This window comes from Paramormyrops kingsleyae, chromosome 13, assembly GCF_048594095.1.
Source record: "Paramormyrops kingsleyae isolate MSU_618 chromosome 13, PKINGS_0.4, whole genome shotgun sequence".
Taxonomy (NCBI): Eukaryota; Metazoa; Chordata; class Actinopteri; order Osteoglossiformes; family Mormyridae; genus Paramormyrops; species Paramormyrops kingsleyae.
Genome location: NC_132809.1, coordinates 8,381,297 through 8,393,606, shown reverse-complemented (window position 1 = coordinate 8,393,606; position 12,310 = coordinate 8,381,297). Strand labels below are relative to the sequence as shown.

Genomic DNA, 12,310 nt, shown 5'->3' with positions numbered 1-12,310 from the left:
TATTTTATTGCTTATTACCCATTATTATTTGCGGTGACCTCTTTTGGTTACAACTTATCCTTTCCATCTGTTCTCCCTGCACTATTTATCCCAAGCAGAATCACAGCAAGCTTGGACACTATCCCAGAATGCAAAGGGAACAAGGCAGGGTAAATGGGATGCCAGTAACACATAAGATCAACAGCGCAGGAGAGAGTTTGACATTGGAGGGGGTGGGGGGGGGGGGGGGGGGTGCATAACTTAATAATTTAAAGGCAAAGGTCTATTTATTGGGGGGGGGGGGATGACTGGGGGGACATAAGTTAATAATTCAAGGGGAAAGATCTATTTATGCCGGGGGGGCTGGGGGTGAATGAAGCCAAATTAAATATTGGGGGGTACACCACCCCCCATGTTCTTACAGCCCTGCATACAGTGAAACACTAAAAGCAATATATAGACACTGGTTTACCTTGTTACAAGAGGTAATAAACATGAACTGGGGAGAACACACCAATGTAAGATGTTAACCAGTTCATTATAATTGCATTTTCCTGGGATTGGATCTGGCCATTAGTCTTCCCTTCATATTTTCTACATGTGTTACTCAGAGCTCTTTGTCCTCTGCAGGTTTCACATTTGCCTTTTCTTCAGTGCTCCTTGCTGACCGGCCTCTTAAGAGACTATTGTTCCACGGACATAAACAAGGAGAAACAATCGGATTCCTTATAGGGATCTGGCTGAATGGCGTGATTGTGTGTTTCCAGGTGGAGTTGCTGATTAGCGCTGCGGAAAGGCCTCCTGCCCTTTCTGCAGCACGGTCGCCGGGCCAGGTGCTCTGGCGCGTTGATCGATACGCAGAGACTCGCCCTCTGAACCTCCCCTATGGTCATTGTATGACTCTCGCAGGTACCGAATAACAGCACCCAGCTTGATGGCTCCTGAAGTCTGCTTTTTCACTAGTGCTCTTGTGAACTAAGGACCCTAACCTCTTCCATCATGGCAATGTCAAACAGCAGGTGTGCGTCTTTGAATTTGCATCATATAGAGTTGAACCCATTCGACCTTCTCATTCCTTTACTAGCTGGATTCCTATCTGTAATAATTGTTATTTATCGTGCATCCATCTTCCATCCATTTATTCAATACAAAGACGATCAGTCATTGCAAAACAAGATGGCAGCTGACATTAAGTTCTCATAGAGGACACATTTTTTGTATAAGCATCTGGTCATGACATTTGTCTTGTGAGTGTCTTAAGTGGCCTGGTGTCCTTGCACGCTTTGAGGCCACAGTTATTGACATCCTGTCTTGTTCACTTGGGTTTGCATGCTTTGGTGCAGCTGAATGAAACCAGGCTGTTTTCCTGACTTCAGGCAGAGGGATGTGCACTACAGCCGTCTGCCTGCTGCCATCGTTTCCTTCCTTTGGGAGAGATGGCCTCATAAACTCCATCAGAAGCACGCCTGCAAGCTAAAGGCTAATCTGACTACTCTTTAAGTCTGCCAGCCTTCGTTCGTCCTGCACGTCGGTGCCAGAGATGACTCCTGGTGCTTGGGGCTAATGGAGGACTGTCAGAATGCCTGGGAGCAACAGGCAAACGCAAATCTTCGAAATCATGGGCGCCGTTGGAATTTGCATCACATCCTAGGGTGTCAGACGGTCATCTAACCCGTCTCCATGGCAGATCATTTCACATTTCATTACCCAGTGATAAAAAGGCAGTGAGTTGCACTGGCTTTCATGTAACATTTTAGATATTAAATATACATGTCACTCCACACCTTACTATACATGCCCGGGCAGGATATATTTCTTGATCTATAGTCGGTGGAGGTTAAATCATTAATTCACCATAGCGTGGCAGATAATTGAATATTCTCCTCTGCTTCATTTTATTTTGTCATTTTTAAGGGACAGGATTAAGAGGGCCATTATTATTATTAAAAGGACATTTAAGATAATTTTGTGCACTCCGTAAGATTTGAAATAGTGTTCTAATAAAACTTTATCTGGCTATATGATGAGTTATGGGATTCTTACAGAAGTTCTACAAACCCTAAAAAGTAGAGGTGCACCGATACATAAGCTACCTACAGTATTAGACGGATCGGGTATCGGCCATATGTGACCGATCCACGTCCGATACTTACTTATTTAATTTCTGGCAGTCTCTAAAAAGACAGTTCCTATTTCGTGATAAATCTGTTTGTACAATCAATCGCACGACAGCTCCATCCCATTTTAGATACATTTTTTGCGGCATTCAAGATGATCGCCAACGCTGCCACTCAGTCTATTTGCCACTCAGTGGGTGTGAGCGCAGATTTCTCCTGCTGTGACGTCACGTGCATACCCTTCGCAGCCGGAGAAGCATTAAAACAGCAAATAAGGTGGTGACGTTCTGGAAGTATTTTGCATTTTTAACAGCAACTAGTAGCACAGCGATTTGTAATCTTTGTAAAAACAAAGTTTTGAGTAGCGTTAAGTGTAAAATACCGCTAAACAAAACGCACGCAGTTGTGCGATACAATGCGAGAAATATGAAAAAAGCAGTGGATGATTTGGGAGTCGCTATCTCTTAAAATACTTGTTTGTCATTTTGAACCGTGTTCCACCCGTGCACTATTAATTTCCGCTCCCATCCGTACCCTGTTCCATCAAAGGTTGCGGGTTACCCCCACAGTCCGAAAACATGCTGAGGTTAATTGGAGTTACCAAATTGCCCATAGGTATATGTATATATATGTGTGTGTATGTGTGCGCGTGTACGTACTCTGCGAACGGTTGGTGCCCCAACCTGGGTTGTTCCCTGTCTTGCGCCCGTAGCCTCTGGGATAGTCTCCGAATCCCCCGTGAACCTCAATATAGGACAAACTGTTTCAGAAAAAGGATGAATGGAAAAAGTGTGACAGATTAACACAATATTAATAAACTAATATTCTGTTTGGCTGCCGTGTACTTTTTAAATTTGTTTGCTTGTCAGCACTGTGTCTTTACGCCTTGTTTTGTTTTGCGCTGCGTTTGTGTGTGCGCTTTATGTACCTTTTAGCTGTACCTACAAGTATTTCCCCTGGGATCAATACGTTTTTCATATCTCAATCACTTAAAATAATTAGTGAAGTATCTTATTTTCCTTTGTGCGTGTATATTGGGCTAAATGCCTTCAATTATCATATTGACTTTTCATATTACTCTTTCGGATTTTTTTTTATAAACCTATATAAAACGTTTTATAACTCTTACATAAGCATATGATTAATATTTATGCTCTATAAGGTGTTACATATCGATACAGAAGGAAGCCATGTGTTTTAGACACTGATTATTTAGAACACTGGGCATACCATAAAGTTTTATAGCACGGTGCTCTGACTGCGTCCTGCCAACTAAGAATGGCTTGTGGGGGCAGCCGTCTTTATATTTGGAGACTCCAAAACCATCTTGGCTCCCTTTATGTGCCGCCACGGCCCAATAAAACAGAGGGAGCGTTAGCAAAACGTTCTAATCTCGGAGATGTGTCAATCATGCCTCTGTGGAGGCTGAAGTGCGGGGTTTGGTAACTGCCCCCCCGATTCCTGGGAGAGAGACGGCAGCTACGGCTTGCTTTGAAATCAAAGACTTCCAGGACTTTGTCGTCGTAGGATGTACTGACTCCGTTTTGCATAACACAGCCGTAAGCGCGAGGACGTATTTGACTTCTGGATTATTAGTCCTTATCAAATGGTTTTCAATCTAAACCCAATGCGGAGAAATGGGTAAACTTCATTCAAAGCATGGTATGTTTCACTGCTTTACCCCGTCGAATGATTTATGTCTTTCTAGGCTGAATTATGTTTTCACTTTATGTTCGTTTAATGCATTTCCCCATTTTTCCTTTTATTTCTGCATTTTTCTCCCGAAAAGCTGCCATTTGTAAACCGAGAGAGAGCCCTGAAGGTAAGATCAGTGAGAAGGAAAGTTACTATGTTGATCGCGCAAAGTAACTTGCGTTCAAAGTCTATTGGATCTATGGGTCCAGCCTTTTTGACAAGTAATCAGGTCCGCTCTGCAGTTTGCAAAACGGATTGACTTAATAAAAACGATATATTTCGCGCACGTAATTGGCGATGTGTGTCTTCTGCGGTATTTTTAGGCGATAGCTTTGTAGTGAATGCCTGTTTGGCGAAGAAAGGGATCGACGACTGGATCATTAAGCAGAAGTACTACTGCACCGGATCTCACATAGAGCAACGGGACGGCCAGCAGAAAACCATCTGCGATCTGTCGACAAGAGTGAGTATTAACGGATTTGTCTGCGTCTACACATGGACTGCTTCTGCTTTAACCATATTACAGCTGGGTTAGGGCTTATGAAAATGCCAGGGCTATCAATAAGCTGTTTTTTGCGAAGTCACTTGAGCATTGGAAACGGCTTGAAAAAGTGATAACTCTAAGGCGTAAAAGAAGTCACATTCAGTAATGTTTCAAGTGTTCAAATGAATGTTTTCAGTCCTTTCATTTAGCCTACCTGCTTTGTTACCTCATTTTTATGATTGAAAATCGGACGTTTCCCATAATTTCATAATTACACATTATTGCCTCTGCTGTTTCCCGACAACTTTTAGTAAAATTTTGGTTTGATATATTTGATATGATTATTTAGGCTAAAATTGCTAGTTTTCCTCGTTGAAATGGACAGGACTTATTTGTGCGACCGTTTGCTAGCGAAACAACGTTTTTGATCACCCTTATCAGAAAGTTAATGCTTAACGCTTAATATCTCCTGCACGTGTACGAAAGTTTCGATTGTAATGCAATTCACTTAATTAAACATATGTTACTGTCAACTAGGCTATATTTTTTAGGAAAATTTTTAAAAATCGTGGGCGATCGTTGTAGCCCAGTGTACCTTAAGTTAACTGAGCTGTATAGGTCTCGATCACTTTCAACAGAGATAATGACATTTTACAAGTAATATCTTCAGTTGATACATAAAACTTGGATTTTTTTTATTAAATAGCATCAGTCGCAGCTCTGTGGATGCTTTTTATTAACCGTTTACAAAAGGCATGACATGTCAAAGTGCCGTTTTATATATAATAGGCCATAAGCGCTCTCACGTGATTTCTAATGTATACATTTTTGGTGTATTACTTGCTTGGATGGAATCCCTGAAAGCGGGGTAGCCTTTTCTGCTTTTTAATTAGTTAGATCTCAAGATCAGAAGAGAGTTGGACACAGTGGATGGATAATATAGTTTTATATACCGTTTTGCCAAAAACAAATACAGCCAGTGGTACATTTTGAAGGTTATTTCGATGGACTGATATCTGAGTGTTAATCTACCAACCAAAATTAATGCAGCCAGTGTTCTCAGGGTGTGTTTAGCTGAGCTTGAATGTTTTATGGTATGCGTATATTCTACTGATGGGGGGGTGTCTAGTCTCTTAGCAGCTCCTGATTAAAACTTTACGACACACATATGCTCTGAAATCTGAGTTTAATATTTATTTAAGACTTCCTGGCAACAAGAAACAAAGCAGATTTTGTGGGTTTCTGAGGATGATTTAAAAACCGTTACCTGTATAAGCTGGCCTTCTGTATTTTATGCAAGTATATTATGGTGCAGTCTGTAAGATGCGCAGGTGAGGTAATCTCTGGCGGCCTCTGAATATTTTGCGTGTGTGTGTGTTGCTCTTATTTTATTCACCCTTATCAAAATTAACCCTCCAGTCCCAGGAAACTTGCCTGTGTCTCAGTACTGATCCATCACTGTTTGTTTGAAGACGTGTGAGCATTCACACAAGCCCGAGTCAGGAAATAACCCAGTAACTGCTGTTACAGAGACAAACAAACCCAGCCTGGCTAACAATGCATATCCTACACCCAACATCCTGTATGTTACCCCGGGTCATAGATTGGTCTGTCTGTCAATTTCTTTTAAAAACATTAACCCATGAATAAGCTGAACAAAGGACCATTGTTATGCGCTGAGATGTTACTGCACGCTTTATGTGAACAGTAAAGTGTTATCTTCTCTGTGCTATTAGTTCATTGTTGTTTTATTGCCCAGTGTCATCCCTTGATTTGGCTATGGCTGAATGAGTGTGGGTGCCAGTGCACTTACTGCACATGGCCAGTAAAATGTCCTGAATCTTAAATGGTGCTTTCATGCGCCTGCACCATACCACCTGCTGCAAAACCTGGGGCAAGTCTGTGGGAACTGTAGAGTCCGTTGCTTTTACACAGTAGGGGAGATGGAGGTAGAGCTTCTCTTATGGAGCGACCACGATAAGGAGCCACAGAGGAGGTATAACGGTGGCATGTAGTTACAGGACCAAGCTAATACCGGCTTGGCCAGGTCAGCCATTATTACTAAACACCACTGCTTCCATGAATAGGATGACTGTCTATACGTGTATGATAAGGGTGCTTGTTTGACGTCTACAATTTGAGGTAGAGGCTGTATGGAAAGGTGTTTATTCTCAGTTGTTTAGTGGCAATTTTGAATCTGTGTCCTGTCTAATAGATGCTGGGTGGGTTCTTTTTGGGTCTTTCTGAAACTCAGACGTCTGGACTCCATTGGGTTTTCTGAGGTATTTAAAAAAAAAAAAAAAAAAAAAAAAAAATTTAAACAGTTGGGTTTTCTTGAAAGCGACGGAACGAGCAGGTAACCCCACATTCTGCTTTTGGTTTGTTGTCAAAGTGCATAAACCGAACATTGCAGATAGAAAGATTCCTGCTTATGCAAGAGATCTGTTGAAATACTGTTTTATAGTTTTGAATTTGAAATGCTGGATTTCAGCTTTTTTTAGTAGTAGTGTTTTATGCTTCTGATTGTCTGCTGGAATTTTGTAATAAAGTATCCTTTTTCATTTCCTGAAAAAAACGTAGTTATGAAACTGATGGGTCTTTAAGTAATATGTTTGTTTTCATGTACTCTGTTACATTGTCCAGAATGTTTTCTTTAGCTTTCAAAGGAGTGTGTTAAGTAGTGGTTAGAGAGCTGGGTAAATTAATCTCTGGTGCTGAGCTGCATATATGGAGCATAAACAAGCCCTCTGTGATGCATTTCCAAGTGAGGATAGCTGTTATTCTGGAGACTGAGAGTCTGGATGCTAAACTGGGATTCCTATGGTCCACTTTGCCATTATTCTGCTAGGAAATTAAATATAATACTGATGGATTTATCATCCGTCGTCTAACCGCTCATTTTGGTCATGGAGGGCACAAGGGTGGGGTATACCCTGGTTGGGATGCACTTTTGAATTTTAGTATTTTATTTGCTTCAGATCTGTAATTTCCTGCTTTTGCTATTAAGTTTGGACTTTTGGACATTGAAAAATAATGATCACAAGTGTTAGTGTTTGATGGTGGGGTTCCTGTGTGGGGATTCTCACAGGAGATTCTGGAGACAGTGTTTCTGTCCCTCTGTCAACCCTGTACTCCACCCCATCCCACCCCCCCAGCGACCCCCCCCCCCCCCCCCCCCCCACTCCCTGAACACGCGAGGAATGTTTTTGTGCCCCGAGGAGGTCTCCACTCTGGTGCCTGTGTGTCGCGCTGCCCCTGCCGCCAGGCCGGGACGGGCGAGGACGCCATGTGCAAGGCTTTGCTGCTCACGCCGTTGAATGCCCCCCCCCCCCATGATGTTTCCCAAGCCCTGCACTCCACCTGTTTGCAATTCATGTCTGTCCCTTTCAGGCCCACAAACCAGGACCTCTGCTCGCTCTTAGCTCCTCCTCCTCAGCTCTGCATTGTGCACTTTTCAGTTCTCCTGCCCCAGCTTCAGTCCTGGGATCTTTTCTCTCTCAGTGAATCAGTTCCTTCATGCTGGCTTGTGGTTCATAGGCTGGTATTAAAGCTGGGGATCTGGCAAGTTGGATAATATATATGTTATCCATTTCCCCACATAAATATCTCTCCATTTCCCAATAGATCACCCTAAAATCTACCTATCCTTCCAAATCCCACCTCTTTTTTCTCTCTCCCTTTATCTGTTTCTCACATTCACCCACAAGCTGCACAAGGCGCTGCTGATGAAATAAGGCTCCACTTGAAGTGGGTCATGCAACTGGATGGCTTAAAATTCAATAGTTCTCCTCCCTGGAAGTTGGGTTAGATGCCCCCCCTCCACATCGTTGAGTTGACCCGGCTTGCTTCCTCGCTCTTCAGACTGGTGGATGGAGCCAATTGGGCTGCCCTATTAAATGCCACTGGGGGCTCAGAGGCACTAAGGTCACAACCCATCAAAAAATGATATAAATGCCGTCAATTGATTTACAACGGCAGGGTGAGGGGAAAACAGCCGTCGGGTCTCCAGTCCCTATGTTACTCTTGGTTTTTTCCGCTACGCTAGGCTAAAATGCTACTGTAAAACTTTCTGGACCGAGCGAAGCCTTTAAAGGATTTCTTGGTACCTCGTATGAAAAACACAGCAGGTTTTCATTCTTTTCCCTCCGTTTTTTTTTAAACCCTCACAAAGCACTAGCTGTTTCCATTGTACTGAATGCGGCATTTGATGTTGGCACCTCACCCACATTCCTGCGCTTTTTTTTTTCTGTGTGTTTGCGGTAAACTCCTAGGCACATCACCTTCATGAAACAGAATTTCCTATTATCTGCTCCCCTTCATGCGCCATGGCGTCGTCTTCCCGCTCCCTGTCATGCTGTTCTGCTTTCTCCCCTTGCCGAATGCTCCTGTTGCTCTTTGAAGAGACTTTGAGAAGTTTGTAGTCCTCAAAGAAAATGGCTTGCCTTTGGGGAGACTGTCTTCTGGTCAAAGGATAGCTTTGTTTTTTTTATTATTATTATTATAATTCTCTTCTTTCTCCTGAGGCGAATAGACATCGCTGCAGAGTAAATGTGACTCTGGGGCTGGGATGGATTGGAGCGTCATGGTGTGCAGTCTCTGCTTTCATCCTACCATTCCATTGGCCAGTAGCCACACTGGCTGTAATAAGAAATTAGCTTGTGCTGAAACTTCTGCGGTTTGTTTGAAACTCATCAGCTACAGCCAGGTACTCTGAGGAGTGAGCTTGCTGCCACCTGGGCCACACTCTCAGAACAAAGGGTAACACATTGTACCTTTGCTTCTCAATCGGGCTGTACTCTTGTAATTGTACCTTGAAAGGTACAGAAATGGACTCTGCGGAGCATCCCAAAGGTACAAACAGCGTTAATGTAGCATCAATGGTACAGAAATGTTCCTCAGTCCATTTCTGTACCTTAAAAGATATATAACCTGCAGCTAGGGTACAGTTGGCAGACCCTTGAGGGTGCAGCCCCAGTGACAAGCAAAGGTACAAATTTTTACCCTTTTTTGAGAGTGCAGAGACCCCCTTAATCCCGTTTTAATGGCATTTCCTCTAGTTGCTTGTAGCGTCCTACAATGAAGAAGAGTTTTTGGCTATTATGCACAGCACTATATGTACATTGTCATGTGGCATATCAGTTTTGTTGTTGTTGAAAAAAGGGTACCAGTTTGGGGTTATGCCCTTAAGGGTCTGCCAATTGTACCCTAGCTGTAGGTTGTATACCTTTTAAGGTACAGATATGGACTCTGAAGAACATCCCCAAGGTACAAACATTAATGTACCCCTAATAGCACAAAAATTCCTCAGAGTCCATTTCTGTACCCCAAATTAAATTAAAAGGTACATTTATTTACAACTAGGGTACAAATGACAGACCCTGCACTGGGGTACAAATGACAGGCCCTGCACTGGGGTACAGCCCCAGTGACAAGCAAGAGTACAAATTGGTGCTCTTTTTTTCTGACAGTGTAGAGATTTTTCTGCAACCTAGAGTTGACGTGTCTAACGCTAAGTTATTTCATCTGTGCTTTAAAATCCTTGATATTTTTTGCCTGTCTCGCTGTAGTTGTCATTGTTAGTTTAACGTCCAACGCTGGGAGACGCTCATGAGCTCACTGTGACCCTAGCCAGGGTAACTGATTGAGAGCTTTAGGTGTGGACGCAGAAGGAGATGATGGCTGCTCACCTTGGCGTGCTTGGAGATGCCTTTACATACAAAATATGCCTTTTAGCCGAATTTTCTGTCACCGTGTGCCCTGGGATGGATTCAGTGTCCTCTGTCTCCTGCTGGTGCTACCTGGGATTGGCTGCAGGCTCACTGCAGCCCTGAATTGGATAAATAGCTATGGGAATTGGACGGGTGGGGGAGCGGAGACCCCCATTCCTTTCAGGTGAGGTAAGCCCAGAAGTGGGATTGTCGGGCTTCTCTTCTAAATGCAGTTGAAGTTTAGGGTGGTGTTTTTTGTACTAGTAATTTCTTATTTGATTAATATAATTTTCATTTGATGGCATTTTGATTACTACTCGGGGAGATTAATTAGAGGCAATGTACTCTGTTTTACTTGTTGATCATCATGACCGTTGCTGTTTATATATTTTTAAAACCATGTTTCTAACTTGGCCCCAGTTTGATTCTGAACTGAAGTGTAAAAACCGTATTAAAAAAAATGCTGTCTGGCTCAGCCTTGATAATTCTCATTGGGCTGATTTATTTATTTATTTTTGCTTGGCATGATTATTAAAAAATGTTTTTTTTAAACGCTGTCATCCATGTCTGTCACAGAACGGCATGGCAAACCATGTGGGATTGCTGGCGGATATGTGTGTGTGTGTACGTGTGTGCACGTGCATGTGTGCGCCTGCGCGTGTGAACGTTTGTGAAAATAGTGATGAGCCATGTGAGGCCCGGGAGGTAGCGGGAAAGCGGCGTGGTGGCGTTCGTCTCGCCTCGGCTCTGCGGATGTGCTGTGGAGATCAAAGCCTTCCCAGAGAGTGTGCTCAGAATCCCGAAAGGATTAGCAGCTGAGATTTCTGCTTCATTTTCTAAAATATCTTCACGCTGCGCCATGATCAGGAGCAGTGAGGCACCTCCGAGTGTCACTGTCCGGCCGAGGTTCCAGGTTAAGCAGGTTCTGTGTTGTCGATGTTAAAATAATCAGATTGAACTGTTCAGTGTTGTGTAATAAAGTGCTCCAGTCAAATTCCAATTTGGTATCGGTGCCAGGATTGAAGGGAATATTGACCATAGAATTAAGGTTAGAACATTGTGTTGGTAAGCCCACGTTTTAGAACCTTACAAAACATCTAAAGATTTTGCCTCCAGAAACAGTACACACACTCAGGTGTTTTCAGTATATATGTTCTCTCGTGTTCCTTCACTGGTTTCATCTGCATGTTGTTTGGTTTGGCACCAGCTGGTGGAGAAGGGATCCTGTGCAGTGCCTGTCTATAAATTTCACACCGTAGTTGGAGGGTAGGTCAGGTCCCGGGCACCCACCGATCGCTGGCAGTCTGGTGTTTCAGGACCAGCCTCCCTCTGACTGTTGCATCTCTGTTGCCTATAGAGCCTTCCAGAAGTGGAGCATGATGATGAAACAAAGTGAGATTTCGGGTCAGGGAGGCAGAATCGAGGTGGTGCAGGGAACGGCCTGCTTGTGGTTAAGAACATAAGAACATAAGAACTATACAAACGAGAGGAGGCCATTCGGCCCATCGAGCTCGCTTGGGGAGAACTTAACTAATAGCTCAGAGTTGTTAAAATCTTATCTAGCCCTGATTTAAAGGAACCCAAGGATTCAGCTTGCACTACGTTATCAGGAAGACTATTCCATACTCTGACTACACGCTGTGTAAAGAAGTGCTTCCTTAAATCCAGTTTGAATTGTTCTCCCGCTAATTTCCACCTATGGCCACGAGTTCTTGTATTTGAACTAATGCTGAAGTAACTATTCGGTTGAACAGCATCCAAACCTGTTAGAATCTTATAGACCTGGATCATGTCCCCCCTCAGTCTCCTTTGCTTGAGGCTGAACAGATTTAGCTCAAATAACCTTTCCTCGTATGACATTCCTCTAAGACCAGGAATCATTCTTGTGGCCCTACGCTGCACCTTTTCTAAGGCCGCTATGTCCTTTTTAAGATATGGTGACCAAACCTGTACACAATATTCTAGGTGAGGTCTCACCAAGGAATTGTATAATCTTAGCATTACCTCCCTTGACTTAAACTCCACACACCTGGAGATGTACCCCAACATCCTATTGGCCTTTTTTATTGCTTCCCCACACTGGCGAGAATGAGACATGGAAGCATCAACATACACACCAAGGTCTTTCTCATAATCAGCTACCTTTATTTCAGTAGGTCCCATAAAATACCTGTACTTTATATTTCTGCTCCCTACATGGAGTACCTTACATTTGTCTATGTTAAATTTCATCTGCCAGGTGTCAGCCCAGTCACTAATTAAATTAAGATCCCGCTGTAGCTGCTGAGCCGCTAGTTCAGTATCTGCTACACCACCCACCTTGGTGT

The 12,310-nt window shown here is 43.2% G+C and overlaps 1 protein-coding gene across 1 annotated transcript in view; it reads left to right on the top strand.

Moving 5' to 3' along the window:
• The first annotated feature begins 3,381 nt into the window (after positions 1 to 3,381).
• Positions 3,382 to 12,310, top strand: part of LOC111848233 (NKD inhibitor of WNT signaling pathway 1) — a 30,970-nt gene continuing 22,041 nt past the window's right edge. Inside the window, exons 1-3 of the mRNA XM_023820071.2 lie at positions 3,382 to 3,758; positions 3,886 to 3,918; positions 4,115 to 4,254. Coding sequence (XP_023675839.2) covers positions 3,734 to 3,758; positions 3,886 to 3,918; positions 4,115 to 4,254 — 198 coding nt within the window. The 5' untranslated portion in view covers positions 3,382 to 3,733. The remainder of the gene's footprint in view (positions 3,759 to 3,885; positions 3,919 to 4,114; positions 4,255 to 12,310) is intronic.